At 36.4% G+C, this 21,087-nt stretch overlaps 1 protein-coding gene across 3 annotated transcripts in view; it reads left to right on the top strand.

Moving 5' to 3' along the window:
• KCNH7 (potassium voltage-gated channel subfamily H member 7) overlaps positions 1–21,087 on the top strand; it is a 247,618-nt gene that overhangs the window by 193,181 nt on the left and 33,350 nt on the right. For all 3 annotated transcript variants that reach the window (XM_086615259.1, XM_086615257.1, XM_086615258.1), the window contains 3 exons: positions 1,844–2,269; positions 12,092–12,491; positions 13,217–13,416. In XM_086615259.1, coding sequence (XP_086471385.1) covers positions 1,844–2,269; positions 12,092–12,491; positions 13,217–13,416 — 1,026 coding nt within the window. The remainder of the gene's footprint in view (positions 1–1,843; positions 2,270–12,091; positions 12,492–13,216; positions 13,417–21,087) is intronic.

Consider the following 21,087-nt stretch of genomic DNA (forward strand, 5'->3'; position numbering starts at 1 on the left):
ACACTGCTCTTAAATACTAGAAAAACATTCTTGTCAACTCACCAGGTGGGGATCTGAAAGTATTAAGACTGCTTAAGAGACTGTGCTTCAGTTTGCTGTCAGCTAGTGTGTTTAGTGCATAAAAAAATAGCTAGCACCATTAGTAAAGTGCAAATCCTATTTACAATATAAAAAATAGATGAACGGCCTCTATCATCACCACAGCATGGTGCTTAATGGCTGCTTGAAGGTACTATATAATCTTTTGGATGGCTTAATCGTTTCTTTCTTCATAGTTCAAAGGAGAAGAGTAGTTATTAACCCTGGTGTTCTCAAAACATTTCCAGAGTAGAACTTCACTGAATAAGAAGTGCCACTTATATTACTAAGCGAAGGATCTAAGGTTTATACAACACTTGCTGTTGGAAAGTTAAACAGAAAGGAGTATGCTGACCCTTATAATCTTATAATATTATGTTTGAGGACCATGAAATTCCTCAATCTTGAACAAGCTGAAATCTCAAATCCCTAACTACGTGCTGCTAAACAAAAAGCAAATAAAAGCAGACAATGTTGCTGACAAGGTATTTCTCCTTCCAGTCATCATTTCATTTCAGTACAATTACTCATTTTAATTACTTTTGATAGCTCTTATTTTCTAAACAACATTGGTTTTAATTAGCAAGGGAATAAGGAATAAGTAGAAGTAACTGGTGGAAAATGGGTATAAGATTTCTTGAATATATCACTTGCCCAAAAGGGTAGAAACTGAAGGTTTTCACCATCTGATGTTTGTTCATTGTTCTGTGTAAAAGGAAGGGGTGATCTGAGTCCCATAGGATTTGGAGAGCACTTGCAGCACAGAAGGCAATAATTAACATCATCGCTGACAGTCTCTATAACTATGTCAAGTATTGAATAGAGACAAAACCGTAACTTACCTTCTTATCCTTAAAGGTTTTGTTCCTTTGTGTCAGAGTTCAATCAGACTGGAGGAGCAGCCAAGGGAAATTTGTTTTATCTGGTGCCCACACTATGCTTGTTCTTTGCAACAAAGCAAACATCTCGGCTTCTAGAGCCAGCAAATCCAGCAGTGCATACAAACATAATCCCTTCCAAATAAAATTGAAATCCAACTTAGATAACACCAGCAGATAAAAATCCCCACTTGTAAAGGAATAATAACAAGCTTTAGGCATTGACAAAAGCGGAAGTGAAGCAAAAGTTAATACTTCTGTGGTACCCTTCTTTGTCCCACCTTTAGCTGTACTAGGACTATAGCCTTAGTGACATTTGCCCGTGCATGAAAGTTTTCCACACCACGAAACTCAAAGCAGACATAAGTGTCAAGGACACTCACAGATCTTTCTCTAACTTTTTTGTTTCTGTTTGCCTAAACGTTTTCTAATGAGTGTAGACTTTTTTTTGTAGTGAATTTAAGCCAATGATAGTATGATTTGGGAGAAAAACACTATATTACTGCAGGAAAAGTCATTCACTGGCCAGACACAAACAGAAAAGTCATTCACTGGCCAGACACAGGCTAGCAATGTTACCACGTGGTGGATAAATTAATTTGATGACATGTTTAATTATGCAGATTTTATGGACCAGATATGCCACTTAATGGTTTCTACAGGGAACAAGAATCAATCTACTGTATAAAATTGTCAATTAATTTATTGGTCCTGGCATAGAACATGAATTTCACAGAGGTTTAGTTTGCCAAAACATCAAGTAATTGAAGCTTAATCTCAAAACTATAATAAAGTACTTTTAAACTTTGTCCTGTATTTGCTAAGTTTACTGAAAATAGGAATAGATACTCTGCATGATTATTGACATGGTATATTTCTTGTTCTAGGTTCTATCCTTAGGGGCTGATGTTCTACCAGAATATAAACTCCAGACACCTCGCATCAACAAGTTCACTATATTGCACTATAGTCCTTTCAAAGCTGTCTGGGACTGGCTCATTTTGTTGTTGGTAATATACACCGCCATATTCACCCCTTACTCTGCTGCCTTCCTTCTGAATGACAGTGAGGAACGGAAGAGGAGAGAGTGTGGATATTCCTGCAGCCCACTGAATGTTGTAGACTTAATTGTGGATATTATGTTTATCATTGACATTCTAATAAACTTCAGAACAACATATGTAAACCAGAATGAAGAAGTGGTAAGTGATCCAGCAAAAATAGCAATTCACTACTTCAAAGGCTGGTTCCTAATTGACATGGTTGCTGCAATACCTTTTGACCTGCTGATTTTTGGCTCTGGTTCTGAAGAGGTAAGCTTAAATTTCAAATCTTAAGTTTTGGCTTTACTACAATAATTTGTATATCCTAATATATTTTTTGCTCGTCAGTTAATAGGCTGTTTATTAGTTCTACCCATCTTTTAAAGTTAAACTAAAATTAAATCTTCCTTATTAGAATAATGTAGAATATTAGCTTTCATTGTCAGAAGAACAAGTTGAACCATTCAGCTAGTATTTTTTAATTATACCATATCCGATGCTATCTTTACAAAAAAAAAAAATAATAACTATATCATTTATGAAGGATTTGTTCAAATGCTTTTGTATAAGAACTGCTCCTTTGATTTGCTGCTTGCTCTGTAAAAACTTCTCGTAATGCATGTAAGCGCTGTGTTGGCGTTAAAGCATTAAAATAGATTTTCTCCATTCAAAATCTTTAGATCAGATGTTTACTCAGTGTAAAACGGATTAGTTGTAGTGCAAACTATACCAGTTGTAGTGGTTTTATAATAAAAGGACTGAGGGTCGAGACAAAAACAGAGAGGGAGCACCCACCAACCATGGTCCCAGGCAAAACAGACTCGGATGTCTCAAAACAAAACAATTTATTAACGGTTACTTAAAAAGGACAAAGGGAAACCAAACCGGTTACTTGAGAGGATAGAGAGGAAACAAGGCCAGATCTTAAAAACAACACCTCCTCACCCCCATTTCCTTTTCTTCCCGGCTCTACTCCTCCCCTCCAGCGGCGCAGGGGGACAGGGAATGGGGGAGTGCAGGTCAGTTCATTCCATGTTGTTACTGCCGCTCCTTTCTTAAAGGAGGAGGAGTCCTTACACCATTTTCCCTTGCTCCAATGGATCCCCTACTCACGAGGAAAACTCCACAAACTTCTCCAGCGTGAGTCCTACCCGCAGGACGCAATCCTTCCCCATCGGATTGCTCCAGTGCGGGCTTTACCCCAGTCTCGGATTCTTAGGGAGTTGTGGCCACTTGCTCTGGCGTGGGTCGTCCCACGGACTCTAGATGCCTCACGACCTTGTCATGCATCCCATGCTCCATTATTAACAGTTACTCGTCGTGCATCCCATGCTCCACGACCTCTCTCAGGCTCAGGTATCTCTTCCCCGACATGGGCTTCTCCATGGGACGCGAGTGGGTCTCTGCTCCGCCGAGCCCATCTTGGCTGCAGGGGGCCGCCTGCCATCTCACCACTAGTTGCAAGGGAAACTCAGCTCCGGCACACCTCCTCCCGCTCCATCTTCACTGACCCAGTGTCTATGTGGCCATTTCTCTCAGATCTTAGTCCTCTCTGCGTGAACTCGGCCCAGAGGGCACCCCGGGAGCGGGGCGCTCCCTGAGTTCCCAAGCGTCTCCATCGCCGCCATCTTGAGCACGTGGTGCCGGCCCGGCACGGACAGCCGCCCGACCGGGGGCCAGGGAGCGAGGGCAGTGCCCCCCCTCCTCTCTCCTCACTCCTGGGCAAAGCACCTTTTCCGGTTCCTTTTTCCCAACTTGAATAGGGCAATTCGCAGAGGTGCCAATTGGCTCAACCCCGAGGGGGATGGGAGTCCAATCTGGTGGCACAGGGAGCAAATCCCCTCTCCTGCCACCAGAACCCCCTCCCCCACATCAAAGCATCACATCAGTTAACAAAAAGATTTGGCTATTGTCTATTTTATCAAGAATATGGACTACCAAAAGAAAGAAAAAAACATTATATGAGGTTAACCTTGCCAGACATGAATAATGTGCTCACCTTATCTGTACAATAGATAAAAAAATTTTCAATATATGTATCCAAAACTTGTCCAAAGGTGTACACAACAGAGTCTATGTTCTGGATGCCTGACCCAGTTGTGCCTCCTGCCGAAGAATTTTATTTAATTTAAGAAGGGATAAAGTTATAGCCTATTTTTTAATGAAAAGGGAACTGACAAGTAGAGAATTGGGTTTTTTTTTTTGTGATGCATAGAATAGAATCGTAGAATCATAGAATGGTTAGGGTTGGAAGGCACCTCAAAGATCATCTAGTTCCAACCCCCCTGCCATGGGCAGGGAAATCCTCCACTACACCAGGTTGCCCAAAGCCTCATCCAACCTGGCCTTGAACACCTCCAGGGATGGGGCATCCACAACTTCTCTGGGCAACCTGTTCCAGTACCTCACCACCCTCAATGTAAAGAATTTCTTTCTTATATCTAACCTAAATCTGCCCTCTTTCAGTTTAAATCCATTGCCCCTTGTCCTATCACTACACACCCTTGTAAAAAGTCCCTCCCCAGCTTTCCTGTAGGCCCCCTTTAAGTACTGGAAAGCTGCAATAAGATCACCCCAGAGCCTTCTCTTCTCCAGGCTGAACAGCCCCAACTCTTTCAGCCTGTCTTCATAGCAGAGGTGCTCCAGCCCTCAGATCATCTTCGTGGCCCTCCTCTGGACTCGTTCCAGTAGCTCCATGTCCTTCTTGTGTTGGGGACTCCAGAGCTGAACACAGTATTCCAGGTGGGGAATACAGCAGTTTAAAATAAAAAGCAGCAAACCAAGCAAAACATGAAACATTCTCTTTTAAAAAGACACAAATTCATTTCTTAAAATTACCATTTTGTACAACTGACACGAGGGAAATTATTTTGTTGACCATATGTGCATCTCATTAAATAAGAAGAGAATGGTGAAAACTACAAATTAATCAACAATCTTTAGCTTTAAAATTTACTGACCTGATTGATTGTATATCTCCATGTCACAATACAGAGAATGCAAAAACATTCTCCTTTTAAAATTAAATCTTTTTTATTAAAGTCATTTGCTATAACAGCAAATATTTTTATATTCACCCAAAAAACCTGAGCTGAATTCTGAGCATACACTAGCTATCCTCAGAAAATACATGTAAACTTAATTAAGTATGACTTTAAGGGTCAGTATAAAACAACTGGCACATACCTATGTGCACCTTGAGAGTATTGTGAGTATATTCAGTCTTAAAAATTTCAGAATCAAGATGAATATCAGTCAAGCTTTTCTTAACCTCATTTTCTTAAATTTCATATAATGAAAATGTTTTCCTGTCTCCTGTACTTCTGAAAAATCATTATAAAAATGTCATTAATTCAGCAGTCATAGAAATCAATAGTAATGTTCCTAATCAATAGTGATATTGCTACTAAGTTGAACAGGAACGTACACACTTAAGGTAAATGAGGAATCTGGAGAAATACATAGGTAACAGTATGCAGTAGAAATACATTTTGTTAAAGGAATGTAATAAGAAGAGGGAGAGTAACATAAAGGACAGAAAGAACATGTTAATAGTTCCCTTATCAAAAGAGAACTTTCCTATTCAGGCGACTAAAAAGCTTGGGAATTAAGGAGGAACTTTGATCACTTTTTGCATTCATTATCTGTGGTAGGTCTCAGTCTTTCTGCAGATTTTTTTATGCTATTTTGATAGCACAGACACATGAAAGACAAGCATTTTGACAACAGCATTACTTCTGTCTTGGACCACATCACTCCCCTTCAGCTATGGTCTGCATCTCTTTCTGATCACTGAAGAATCATCACTGTCAGAAATTATGTTTAATGATTAGAGACATGGAACATCAAGAATTACAACAGAGACCAATTCCAAAGTTCATTGAAGGAGTGCTCTTTGAATTTGATCCTGAACATCATTTTTCCACACCTCCCCTTTTACAGACATCCTTAAGAGCAAAATGCCAGTTAAAGTGTTGCTAAAGGGACAACTGTAACATAAGATAATGTTACAGATTACTAGCAAGTAAGTGCGTTCTGGCAGGTGAGTACACAAATACAAAAGCATGGAACCTGGAACAGAAATTGTTGGACCATGTAATGACTTTTTCAATATTGCAGATGTAAGTAAATTAATTCTTTATTCCTTCGAAGCCTAATGATTGAAGAGTTTCACTATCTGGAAAAACTAGTTTGTTTACCTAAGCAGCAAAGGAACTGTACAAATTATGTACAGTTCATCATGCCATCGTGACTTCTCTCTCATTTATGGTATTGGATATGTCAATCATTTTTTCTAAGCTGCTACTTACTGCAGTTTTGCTTCTTACATTGCTAACTATAATATTTCCCCAGTGATCCCTTTTTGATAGTTTAGAAGAAGAAGCAAACATAAAACTGTTTCCATTTAATAGAATTTTTTCAGTCATAAGGGTTATCTTTTTTATGAAACAGCTCTTTTTTTTATCTAGAGATTTTTCAAATAAGATCCCTTACGAACAATTGTATTGAACAGTCTTTTGATTAAACAACATAAGCTACAAAGAGAGCCCCATGTGTGCTCACCCAGCTTTAAAACACCTTGATATCAAACTGAGTCTAGAAAGGGCAGGAGGTAATAATCCAAATACCACATGCAGCACAACCTGAATTTTCCATTTGAGTTGTACTTTTGTCAACCTTAGGAAAGCAACAGGGTAAGACAGTTGACTTTCCAATTTCTAAAATAGGGAACTAATATAATTTTAAATTATTTTTTTCTGTTTAAGCAGACTCAACACAAAATTATTATGGCTGGTAGTAAACTATTTTCTCTTTTTGTGTATTTTAAATGTTAAGTGACATCCCTGATACTAATAAAATTAGTGAGTAGGCAGAGTTTTTACTTTCTATTCTTTTGGTAGTTTATTTTTAATAATTCTGCTCAGCTGAGGAGTCTGAGTTGGATTTTAAACAAATAACAGTGCAGTGGCACAGCTCCTTAAAGCACACAGATAGAAGATGTGCATGTAAAAGTGGAATGCTGCTCAAGATTACTACATATTTTTAGATACAGGCGTTTAAGATAATGTGCTTTTTAATGTATTGATCACCTTTTTGCTTCAAAGACAGGTATGTTGTAGGGAAAAAATCAGATGGATTTTTAGATAGAGCTTCTTCCCTTTCATCTAGAACCTACTGCAATAAAACATACAGAGTAGTGATGGTAGCAGCTTCAGCAAGAAAATTTTCATATTTATAGTTTCAGTAAATTGAGGACAGAGAGAACACTCAGTTGAAATATGCAGAAACCCATGAAGACTTTTGCAAATTTAAATAAAAATAAATACATCATGATGTATATATCCAGCATACTCACAAAATGTAAAAGTGAATGTCTTCCATTTGTAGCAATAAATAAAGTAAAAAAAAAAAAAAAAAAAAAAGGTTTTGGCTAAAATGAAGACATACATCAAAGTACTCTTGTTCTTTTCTTAGTTTTGATGTCTTCACTCCATTACACAGTGTATCTGTTAAAGCAAAATCTCACATTTCTGGAATTAGAGATTGAACCTAATAGTCCTGGCTGCATCTCCACTGATAGAATCAGTATTTTACCTCCTTCCAAATTAAAATATATTTGAAAATCAAGCTCAGAAAACATTTCAGGAAGAGCGTAATATAGTTTCTTATTCTCAGTTTAGCAATTTATCCAGAAAAAATTATTCCAATTATTTTCAAGTCTTTTACACTGGAGACTGCATAGCTGATTGTACAGGCAATCTGCCTGTGCATTAGCAACTCTGTGGACTGAGTAGAGTCCAGGATGATGCGGCATTAAGGTAGAGTCTCTGGAAATTATTTAGGTGGCGGGCAAATATCAGAGAATTATTTAGTATCAACTTTTTCTTCCCTTGACTGTTTTTCAAGATGAAGCAAAGAGGAACCTCAGCACTGCTTGAGCGGCAGTTACTCATAGAGCATTTTGGCAGTCCTTTATCAACGGCAGTTGAAGTACCAGTACTCTGCTATAAATAAGAAGTTTTGGTTAGTTGAAATATTTTTGTTGAATTGCTGTTTGTACTAACATTTTTGGTATCATGACTCATAAAGCATAAAGATCTTCAAGAATGACACAGTGCTCAGGTGAGGCTATTAAGATAATGGAGCCTAGACTGAAAGCCCAAAGTCTGGTATGCATTAGAGATTTTTCCAAAAGTGAGAAAAAAGTTAACTATGCTTGAAGTTATAGTACTCAGATTTAATAGATTTATTTACAGGCTGCAAACAAGTAGAAGGTTGATGATGGTTTTAACATAAAATGTAGGTGACAGGAAATTATTGAGAAACTGAGGCCCTTACAATACCAGGAAGCTGGAAAGGACCCCAGCGGATGAAATACTGTTTAAGCAACTGGACATTAATGCTCATGGGAAGAGACAGTTTGAGCTACTCGTACATTTCAGTGAGTTATTTGATTCAAAAAAGAGACAAATAAGAGATGACATATAGATTTATACGCTAATGATAATGGATGTTATGAAGAAAGGAAAAAAAATCAAACACCAAAATCTAGAGAAAATCTAAGGATTTGACCATCATTGAGAAAGTCATGAGTCATAAATGGCTTTTTGCACAGGCAGAATAGCATTTATGCAAATGATTAATTAGATGATACGAGCTCCCTCTTCCAGTCTGATACAATAATAACTTCTTAATGATACCCTCTGTAATCAGATAGACTGATGCCCTCCTCTTTCAAATCATGCTGTAATCAAATGCTGTCCATCAAAATAGTCCCCTGCTGTGGTCATTTCAGCATCAAGGCTTTAGAAATTGAGGGTATAAACTAATCTCACTGTTAAAAAAAGAAGACTAATTAGAGTTAAGGATATCCCTTTGTAATATATAAGGATTTTGTCAAATAAATTCATTTATCTATACTTAGGAAATGTAGTATCCATGAACTCTTGTTTTTAGAAAGTAATTTTTTTTTCCACAAAGAGAAAATAATTAACAAATTTTAACTTTTCTCAAGCTTCTTGTTAGCAGAACTGAATAATTATTCCAAAACAACTAAAGATGTCTTCTATGTTGTTACTTAGCGCATGGAGAGAACCATGTAGGCATGAAAGATCTATTTTTTCTCTTGTGCTTTTACTAAAGTAAAAGCAGAAAAAAGAAACAATACACTTTTAATCCAGGTCTTTGTCCTATGCAATAGCTAAAAAAAATTAAAAGTTGTTTTAAAAGGCCAAATAGCATAATAATCAAGCAAGGCAAAAATAACAAAATTACATTGGCTATACTGGTTAACAACATGTTAGATTGGCAGACTGGAATATATAAATAGTGCAGTGGAGAAATCTAAGCTGATCTTTTTTACTTTTCTCTGTAATTTTGTTTATTTGTAATGAAAAAGTGTATTTGAGGAAATAGAATGTCTGTTTTGGCAGAGTCTATTTAAAATGGGTATTACCTTAAAAGTTTTATTTTTTTTAATAAATCTTAACAATTAAAGAAGTCTTCTTCAATGTCTTGTAGGTAGTTTAGGTTCTGAAAGTACTTAAATATACACTATGGTCCTAACGAATTCCAGTTTAAGCAAACAGTTAAGTGCCTCACATAAATGGAATGCTGTTTGCACTGAATAAACTATGGTGGGGAAGAATGATCCTGTGCCCACCTTCTACCAATCCAGATGCATAGTTTCAGTAGCTATGAGATTCTTATGTGCTGCTGGCTCACAGTAAATGCTGCTAATGAAAAAAAAAAAATCCTGATGTGGGTATCCAGCAACTCTTGAACTTGTAGTCCTGCTGATAAAGCTAGGTATGACGAAAACAGAGCAGCAAGCAATTCAGAGAAAAGAGTAGCATCTATCAGATAGATATTTGCAGATGTTAATTGTTGGCACCAGATGGGGTAAGGTGGGTAACTGACAGAGTAGGACCTCTGCCTCCTTGTGTGCCTTGCTGATTAAAGCATTCCAACATAACAAGAAAATTACATTGCACGAGGCATAGTTCTGACACCAAGTACGTGTCCCTGGCCAAGTGACATGTGGGAGATGGACTGTTACTGTGTGAAGGCTACGTCTACACCGATAAGTGGACAGAATGTAAAGGCATGCCAAAACCTATGGATCGTGCTTTCCACCTCTACCGCCAGCTGTATTTTAGTGTCAAAGCCTCTCCACTGTGTTAAAGAAAATTCAAACTCAGGATGAGTTTCTTGATAGTTTAAAGCATATCTAGTGTTACTTGTGCTGATTTCACCCTGAAGAGATGGAATTTGCTTGTATTATACACCTTCAACATATTCCAGAGCTCACACGGACACAGTATCTAAGCATGGGATTGACACCGAGAATGCGTAATATTAGGAAGTCTTGTCTTAAGAGTGAGGTGGAACCCTGTTGACATACTTTGAATTCACAATCTACCTTCTGATCTATTTAAGGGACACTGAAGAATATGTTGCTTCTTGCATGGTGTAGAGATACAAATACATCTGTAATAGAATGGTTCCAACACCCCACTAAGAACAAATGTCAGCTTTTCTTAAGATTGCTCTTTTCCTTAAGGGACCGTAAATATTTAAGCTTGATCTCCCTTGCGAAAGAAATGTACCTAATGGCAATATTCACATGCTGAAGCTCAGCCTAGGCATAGCTTTATGAAGGATATGGCCTTTCAGACTGTTGAGGTCACAATCAAAGAAACAGCTTGCTTCATGTGGCAATGAGAAATTCACCCTGAAATTATTCTCACTAACGTTAAGTTGAACCAAGGAGTGTTACCCAGCATTACCCTATATTATCCTCCTGCTCATTTACTCAGAAAATATGACCGATATATTGAGCAAATGCAGCCAAGAAAGCCTCTTTTTTTTCCCAGGGCTTTGGGATTTTACTCAGAAACATGGTAAATGCAAGAATTTAATAAAATATAAAAACTAGTCTAGTACTTGTTGAAGTGATGCATACTACCATCTGAGTGGTTTGTAAGGCTCGGAAAAATTTTCCAGTTAACTGTTATGTAATGTACACTCATTATGTAAAAAAAAAAAACAAAAACAAAAAAAAAACTTACTAAAAACTTATTCAATCTTGACATTTACTTCAATCTTGACATTTACTGAATACTTTAATATATGTTCAGACTTAATGGAGGGAAAAAGGTAGCTAAGTTCTTTTTGAAATCGTGTAGTTACTACTTACAATGTTGTCAATCTCTTTTACACGGAATTAACAAGTACGAAAACATTTACTGACTGAAAATTGTAAATTTACCTTAATAAAGTTCAGATTCCTTTAAAAACGTCAGAGCCTCAAAGAGATTGCAATGAATCATAGTGCAGGTCTGTACTAAAAAGCTTGTAATATATTCCTGATTTACAACTGACCCACATATTTTTTAATGGTATAATACTTTTATGAGTGGCTTTTACCACTACACCTGCAAGCTTCAGGATGAAAGATGCAAAAAGATCAATCTGGAGTCTGGCAACAGTAACTTTTCCATGATTTTCTGTTCACAGTGGTTCATCTTCTTTTACTTGTATAGAATGTTCTGACCATTACAAACAGGAAAAATATTTGAAGAATAAGATACTTACTCTTTGGGATATTTCTGCCTTATTCCTTTTCTCTTCTAGAACATGTGTGCCAGAGCATTGCAAGGAGTCTCTAAGATAAGATCGAATACAGTCGCACAGCTTTGTTCAAACATCAGAAATACTTATTACCTACAAGGCCAGACACAATTATGCATGCCAAAATGTTATGAATCTAATGGATCATTTAAGTCCATTAGGGTGGATTGAAGAGTCCAGATCAAGAATAATATTCAAAATGAAAGAGTATTCAGCAGATGATGTCTACTTCAATATATCTTAATTTAAAATATGCGTTTCTTATTGTTTTATTTCCTAGTTTTTGTAAAAAATTTGATAGTTTAAAAAAATGAAATTAAGATTACATTGAAATGTAATCTACTGGTTTTGTTGATTCCCCAGAATAATGGAATTTGCACTGATCTATTCCTGCTGACTATTCATGAGTACATTTGCTAACAGAGAAAATCAATTTCTATTTATATCTTATTTTTACAGACAACAACATTAATAGGTCTTCTGAAGACAGCTAGACTGCTGCGTTTGGTAAGGGTAGCACGGAAATTGGACAGATACTCAGAATATGGTGCTGCAGTTCTGATGCTCCTTATGTGCATATTTGCACTAATTGCCCACTGGCTTGCTTGCATTTGGTATGCCATTGGAAATGTAGAAAGACCTTACTTGGCTCACAAGATTGGCTGGCTGGATTCTTTAGGAGAACAATTAGGAAAACATTACAATAAGAGTGATGCAAGCTCTGGACCATCCATCAAGGACAAATATGTTACAGCACTTTATTTTACCTTCAGCAGTCTGACAAGTGTAGGATTTGGAAATGTGTCTCCAAACACCAACTCAGAGAAAATCTTTTCCATCTGTGTCATGTTGATTGGCTGTAAGTAGTTTTATCTTACTAATTTTTTATTGTTTTTGCAGTGCTTGAGCAAATAACAGTTTGAGCTAATAAGACTGTAAGGATGCAGCCGGAAGGGCAAATTCCCAGGAAAAGCAATGTTATATGCAAAATGTGTTGTGACTCATGCAGTGTCAGGAAGCAGTCAAGTTGCTTGATGACCCAAAATCTGTTATCCAAACTGTCACAAGCTGTATGTTGTGTATTAGGGTCTGTAAACAAATCCTGCATAAGGTGGGAAGCTGAGTTTTGAGTGGATTTAGGAAACTATAACCCATCATTTTCGATAATGATAATTATATTTCATTTGTTGGTTTAAACCTGAACCTATAAATGAATGCATACCTTCTTACCTCTGCCCTTTGTTCTTGACTTGTGCTTAACCTTAGTTCCTAGTTCTTAGTTCTACCGAAGCCTGTAAAATTAGATGAATCTGCCTTACAACACTAAATTCAGGAGTACAAATTTCCAAAGATAAATATTACCAACTTGATTACGATTTAGTATTTAAGCCTCATCTGCCAACTGAGTTGGTATTTATACAATTAAATTAATAAAAAGCTTCAGGTACATCAATTCCACATCTCAGAAAATGTTACTAGTCTCATCTGAGCTGTTTTACATACAAAGTACATTGTAAGAACAATTGCATCATCTGCAAAACCCAATGATACGACTGAAGTAAGTTTCGTTTCTTTTTAATCCAGCATTAATGTATGCCAGTATTTTTGGAAACGTATCTGCAATAATCCAAAGACTCTACTCGGGAACCGCACGGTATCACATGCAGATGCTGCGAGTAAAAGAGTTCATACGCTTTCATCAGATCCCCAACCCTCTGCGGCAACGACTTGAGGAATACTTCCAGCATGCATGGACATACACCAATGGCATTGACATGAACATGGTATGTTGTTCTGTTTTTCAGGCATGGGTGCTGAGCAATAGATAAATGTATGAGAATTTAGAAAGAGATTGTAAGTCTTCAGTATTTATGAGCTGTAAACATACAAGCTTAAGAACAACGATATATTGCAATTATTGAAAACCAAAGCATTACACGTTTGGCATCCAAACATTTAACTGCCTAGATTATTACAAGCTATATCAGAAATCTGAATTCTCACTGTGCATAGGAAAGCTTGAGAACTGCAGTTGACTATTGTGAGTTTAAGATAAGAAAAAACAGTCATAGGTTTCTTATTTCAGATATAGCCGTTCCAGTATTTTGTTTGTTCTTTGGCCTGATTTTCCACTTCCAGTATCAAACAAGAGTACTTTTGTTGGTATCTGCAGAGTTACTCTTCTATAAAACCTGTGGAGATCAATTCTTTTTCAAAATCCTATCGTGTAGTCTAGAACAGGTATATTGGGGGTGGATGGAAGAGAGGAGCAGGCAAGTGGATTAGCTGCTCTTTTCAGAGTGAAGTACAGTGATCATATGATAGTCTGAACAGTAAGGTTCACTTGCATTCACAACCACGAAATTCTGCACTGAAAGTCGACTGAGTACTACTAACCATTTAGCAATCCACAGAATCTCATTTCTAGGAAGTGGCAAGGTACAACACACCTTTTCTGTTCTTGATAAAATAATTGTAAATGCTCCTTATATAAAAATACGTTATGTTGCCAGCTAAAAAGAAATAACAATCTGCTAATGAGCAAAAGTAAGCATCTATATTTCTGGCTTATTTTCTGGAGACAGCAAGTTTTTTTCTGAAAAGTTGACAAAGGTTTGAAGAGCATTGTACATCTTAAGGATCTGTGAATCTGTGTCTTTAGAGGGATGATTTCCAGAGCTATTCTGATCTATAGAGTCTTTGCAGAGCTCTCTATAAAGTTGGCAAGAACAAGAAAATCTATACATTTTTGTAACAAGTTAACTAGAAATCAACCTCTAAAATTTTGACATAAATTCAAACACCTTCCATGTGGCATCTGTACATAAGTTTGTGAATGATTCTCAGAGTGGTACACGTTTATGCAATAAGCAGAAACAATGGTCTTGATTAAAAGCTTTTATGAAGCTAAATCAGTGACAGCTTGACTTTATGGTTACCATTAAGTAAAGCAGATCTTAAAAGTAAGACAGCAAATTAAATATATTGAGCTTCGCCTCCCACTTCCATGAGTCCCCTCTCTAGAAGGGTATTACACCCAGTGCAGGACAAAGATACTTGTATAAACCTCTGCTGGGGATTACTGCAGTGGAAGGCAGCATCAGTAGCTTCATCCTGCATGGCACTGAATGGCCCTCATTCCCTCTGATGGCAAATGGGATTGTGGGATACTCGGCACTTTGCAGGATCAGGCCCTTGAGCTGCAGGTGGGTGCAGCCTAAGCCTAAAGTAGCACATTGAATTATTTCTGAAGATATTACAAAATCACATATGCCTTAACTAATACATTACCACTAAAGAATGTACTAAGAACACCTGTTTCACATGAAATAGTAGCTAAAACTGGATGTTTTCAGGTTAAACTTTGCATAATGAAGGAATTGGTGTACTGGAATTAGTCTTGGATTTGTCATTAATGTGAAATACTAACTAAATGGATTAAACAGCCCATATTCTGCAATATGATTGTGAGGCAGTATGGAGGCTCTGTTTTAAATAAAATGTGACAAAAAAATCAGTTTAGTATCTTGTTTTGTTATATTTTATTTTTTATTCTGTTCACAATTCTATCCCTCGAGTTTTATGGCAGTCACTTAATTTTCTTGAAAAGTGAGTTTAAATATATTACACTTAGTGCAAGGATAAGATAAGAATTGTGTGATTTATGTTGTACTTATGAAAGATTTATCTCTTTCCTGTCTGCTTCATACCTAAATACATGGAATAACACCACCCACTGGTAAGAGCAGGAGGTATTTATATCAAATTTAATTCCAGTATAAAGTGTGGAGAATATCCATGTTATCTGTTGGGTTTAGAGCTTGTTCAATGCTTTCTAATTTTAATCGTAACTTTTTGCATGATGAAGGGGTAGAGAGCAAAGGGAAATAATCCAAGTAGAATCAGATGTGGGGCAAAATGATTACTAAGAATTAGAGATTAAGAAATGCTAACCTAACCACCTTTATTAATCACTGTTTTACCCCACAACTCAAAACATGCTTCTTTGCCCAAAAAAGGTCATGTGCATATTGGTTTGCTTTAGATAGTTGCTCTGTAGAAATGTCACTCTGACAAAGTTGCCATGCTGATCATTCTGCATTTTCCTTTGCGTGAAAACTCTTAGTTCAAACCATATATGCATGTTAGCACAAGCTCCGATGAAGTTTTCTTGGCTATAAGCCATGTGCATATGAGATGGACTTGCATGTGGTATTAATTTTGCATGAAATATTTGCATTTACACACCGAAGGGCTAATACTGTCCTCAGACAAAAGTGTTTGACTCCTGTCAATGTTTACTGGGAGTTTTTTGCAAATAACTGAAGGCAGAATTTTATCCAATGTTTTTCTTTATCATTTCATGACTGAAAACTGAATAAAATTCACTCAGCCCTCTTTCTCCTTTGAAATATGAAATGCATGAATAATTTACATTTTATATATATATATGTACATGCAATGTATACACAAACACAGTCATATATATATATAAAAATAATATTATAGAATACGTGTCAAAAGATGCTTTTAATTATCATCAGTAGTACATTTAAGAATTCAGGAAAAGTGAAAAAACACTCCAACTTCTAACCCCAGGAATAATACTGCACTAAGACTAAATAAACTTGATTTCCTAAACAAAATCCTGTTTTATATTGAAAACAAGAAGATAATACTTTATGCTCATTTGAAATGGCTAAACTTAAAATTAGTTTAAAATATCTGCAGGTGAAATATGCTGAGAACATTGTTTATTTGTTCATTTGTTCCCCTCTGCTTCATTTCTACATCTCTTTGATGATATTTCATTGCATAATATATTTTGATAAGAACAGTTCCACATAATTATGCATGGACTGGATAAACAGGATTTGGGATTTACTTTAATCTGGATAAAAATCTTGAGTCTATAGAATAAGCATAATTTAAATCATATCCCTGTGGTATAGACTGGCAAAGTTAAATTACAAAAATAAAACAGTGTATATTGTTTCGCAAAAGATGTCACGAGTCCCAAAGATTCAAAGATATTATTATTATTTTTTAAAATATCCTATTCTGTTTTTCCTAAACTCTCTTTTCCTTCTTTTCGCCCATTCATTCCAATGTTATCAGTCCAGTACTGATACTAGCATGCCTGTGATGCTTACCCTAAAAAGATGACATATTTAGTGTTTGAAATCCTGTTTTAAGTTATGCATGTATTTTACAATCCTCCCCTCCTCTTCTTTCCATGGATTTTCTGTGCATCTGAATAGCTTTATTGGTTTATTTTACCTTTAAAAAGAGTTCAAAGAAGTAAATAAGTGGGACAAGCTTTGGAAAGTGTTTAGCCAAATGTACATGTTAATTAATACCTTGGATATGGGACAGTTGCCTTTTTATTTTGGGTTTTACCCAGTACTATGAAAGGAGAGAGCAATTCAGATTTTTAATGTAAAAATTTAAGGAAACTTCTCCTGCAAGCATCCAAGAAAATGGTCGATTTTCCATTTGTGATCAGTTGTCTTGGCCACAGTGATCATGCAAGTACAGCAGAGCACACACCTCTCTTGAAGGTTCAGACCCAGCAATGCTACGGTATCAAGTAAAGGACAGGTTCACCATTGCTTTGGTAAGGCTTCTTTTGTGAGAAGTTGACCACTGCTAGCCAGATGACACCGCTACGTTTGTTGTTCTTGCATTTCCTCCCTCTGTGATCACTTCTTATGATGAAAGCAATTCTATCAATAGAACTATTGCCAGCAATATCTTTGAACCAGAGAAGTTCCTTATACCATCAGAAGGGTAATCCAAAACAGAAGTGTTTGGAACAAAGCTAGTAGTAATTGGTTAAATAGAGAAAATATGTAATCATGGTGGAAAGCGGTACTGCTATTTGTCTGTATGTCATAACGGAAATGATAAGACACATAAGACTATCAGAAAGCACCTCAGATGTGATTAGCTGTAAAACTGTTCTTTCATTTTCTACAACAAGATCACTTAACATGAATGCCTACATTTATTTGAGTTACAAAAAGACCTCATAGAAAAAAAAAAAAAAAAGACGTTCAGGAATGTCAATCTATTTGCAAAGTGATCCTGTATCAGTTTCCCACTGCATTGCATTTTGTCGTCTAACATCTCAAAAACAAAAGCAATGAACAGTTGTCCAACTGTCATTATATTTTTGGAAAGACATGTTCAGCTTCCAACTTCTACAGACATTAAACTTTTCTGTTGATGAGGGAGTCAACCGCCTAAGAAACTGAAACCGTTTTCTGTTCTTCTTACCCAGCAATGTATTGTATCTCAGACATCACCTTTCAGATGTACTTAGAAACTGTAATAAGATTATAGATGAAGAACAATTGACTGCAGCACCAGTAATTTCAACATTAAAATGTCACACAAGTCTATGTCATGGCACTGACTGAAAGCAAAAGATCCTATTTCTTGATGAGATTGTCAGACTTCAAATCTCATTGAAAAGCAAATTAGCTCATCATCACACACTGCTTCTCTTCTCTCTCAACTGTTGTAAGAATCTCCTTGATATCCTAACCAAAACAAAAAAAAAAAAATCTGACTCTGCAACATTTTCCTGTATGAAGAAGAGGAATCATCAAAAATAATCCTTATTTTCTGGGGAGCCCAAGAGCTGCTGGAGGAGAATTATCACCACCTGTGCTGTGACCTTGGTCATTCTTTTCTAAATGGTGAAAGCCCTTGGCAATGTTTTGGCCTTCTACTTACAGAAATAGTTAATTTCTGTAATGAGCTATCACAGAAATAGTAAATTCTAAATTCTTTCAGGAAATAGAAGATGGAATTACAGAAAGGTGTAGCCTAGATCAAGATGTTATTAAAATCTGTGAGTCAAATGTTTATGACAGAACTACCCTTTCCATCAGAGGGAACAGGTACCGGGAGACAGAGCCCAATTCTGAAATCTACACAGAGTGATTTGTGCGTCTGGAGAGTCTCAGATTAGTGCTAAAATTAGGTGGCAGAAAGATAAAAATTTAAGACATAGGTTATTTCACTAAATATATGAATTACTATGAATTAATTTCACTCATTCTTACAGAACAAAGATAGACGAAATGTTAATTTTGAATATAAATCCCCACCAGAGCGAACCCCTCAAGGCATGGGGTTTGCTCCCTGTAACTAGTTCAAAATTCATTATTCAAATTGTTCAGGAACTTTATTCAGCATTTAGTGATGCCAATGTCAACATATGCTGAGATCTGTATTATGCAGATGAGATCCAAACAGAGATTAAGATTGTGCAGTCTACAACACAAAGTATATTTATTCCTGCCACTTTGTACCTTCAGCTGCTGAATTTTTTTGCTGGGTTAGTTTTTGCATGGATCAGTTTCTCAAACCATTTTACAAGGAGAGAACAAGACGGGGCAGGAACAAACAGATAATGTGAGGAAGGACCAGAATTCCGCTTTCAGTTTATGCCATTTTAAATTGTCAGATGAACTTGAGAGTTTATCGTTATATTTCCCTCTATACGCTCTATACTTGCCGCTCATAAATAAGTCTGACTGATTCTAGGACAAGAAAGCCTGAATCGAAATGGGCTTCAACACACCCTAAACAGACCCACAACACACAAGAGCTTCTTGTGCTCTCTTCGACTGCTCCCTGGTATTTGATGTTTGATCCCGCCTGTATTTCAACAGAGAAAATGTATGACAGAAGATTATATGCAGAATTAAAGGAATATCTTTGACTGCCAGACTGCAGGGACTGGACCTTCTTTCATACTAGGAAAGTCTGAGAGAGCTGGGACTGTTCAGCCTCGAGAAGTGAAGGCTCACAGGGGATCTCATCAATGTGAACGAATACCTGAAGGGCGAGTGTAAACACGATGGAACCAGGCTCTTTTCAGGGATGCCCAGTGACAGAACCAGAGACAACGGGCACAAACTGAAACAGGAGGCTCTATCCGAACATCAGGAAACACTTTTCTGCTGTGAGCATGACAATTATTGTAGCTAATATCCTGATTCGCTTTGGCTTGGATGCTTTCTAAATATTTTCTGCGGGACAGATGTCAATGCCTCTTTCAGAACTGGGGATAGAAAATCTAAAAATTGACATGAATCTTATCATTTATCCAAACAAAACAAAGCTATCATTGCCCCAAACATTTGCTAGTTGTCTGAGGTTAAGGCACGTAGATGCCTCCAGTTCTGCTGTCACAAATGTGTCTGATACACTTATGAGTGATACTTCGTTGTCATCTTTCAAAAGAGAAGCTAATGAAGCTGGACTCCCTTTCCACTTTATAAAAGATCACATTATTCAAGGCAATACGAGTCATGTCCCTACTATCCTTACTAAACTTCAATCACTTATTCCACATAAAATGTTTTACTTTTCTCCGAATGATGCTTTTCTCCTCTCTAAGCATGCCAAGTAGATAAACCAACGCTATTTGACATGGAATGAGTTTTATTCCAGACAGGAAGAGACGACTGAACTTGGACTTGATAACTATCAAGAGACAACTGGAGCCTACAGTCACACCACCATAACTGTTTTTCCTCTTTTTTTTTTTTTTTTGAGGATGGGAGGGTTGAAGCTGATTTTACATCTTGTTACATGTGTTTTTTAGAAGATCTGTGTCTCTTGAATCATGCATGAGTTCTGACTCTAAACATGATTCTAACTGTGAGAATCCAAGATTTTTCTTACCAGGGCCTGATGGAATCACTGTTGAGGAGATATTGAGCGTAATGATAGAAGCGTGTCAGGACAGAATGGAGTAAATGAAACTCAAATCTGTATTCAAACAATTTATAAATTTGAGATAAGTCATTGAGAATAATGCTATTTAAAGAGCAATTCTAGCTTTATCGAAACTCAAATCTGTATTCAAACAATTTATAAATTTGAGATAAGTCATTGAGAATAATGCTATTTAAAGAGCAATTCTAGCTTTATCATCTTCAAAATTATTTTTCAAATAATTTTATTTTGAAAATTATTTTATTTTTGCATTACTTAGTCCTGCATTCATATAATATCAAGATTATACTGGCTTTTAGTTGTTTAGAAAAGTGCCTTTTAAATTTTTCTAGTCACATAACAGTGTGACTTAAATGTGTTTAAAGACCACAAAAGCTCAAAACAAATTAAAATAAGTGAAATGCAGTATTTAGAGTTTTTTTGTTTTTAAGCTTATCTTGTTATTTTGAAGACTGCATGGATGATTTTCTAATATTTAGAGTTGTCAGTATGTGTATACATAATGTATTGATGTTGATTGCCACATTATAAGAACATAATTTTCAGTACAATTGTTCCTGCTCTACGTAGACAATCAAAGATATCTGTGAGAATCAGGTACTTCCTTATTAACACAAGTAAAAATTGATGAATAAGTAATATTTTCTCAAAGTAATGAAAATATGAATACTAGGAATGTACACAAAGGCTTGGGTTGG

This window comes from Tauraco erythrolophus, chromosome 8, assembly GCF_009769465.1.
Source record: "Tauraco erythrolophus isolate bTauEry1 chromosome 8, bTauEry1.pri, whole genome shotgun sequence".
NCBI lineage: Eukaryota > Metazoa > Chordata > Aves > Musophagiformes > Musophagidae > Tauraco > Tauraco erythrolophus.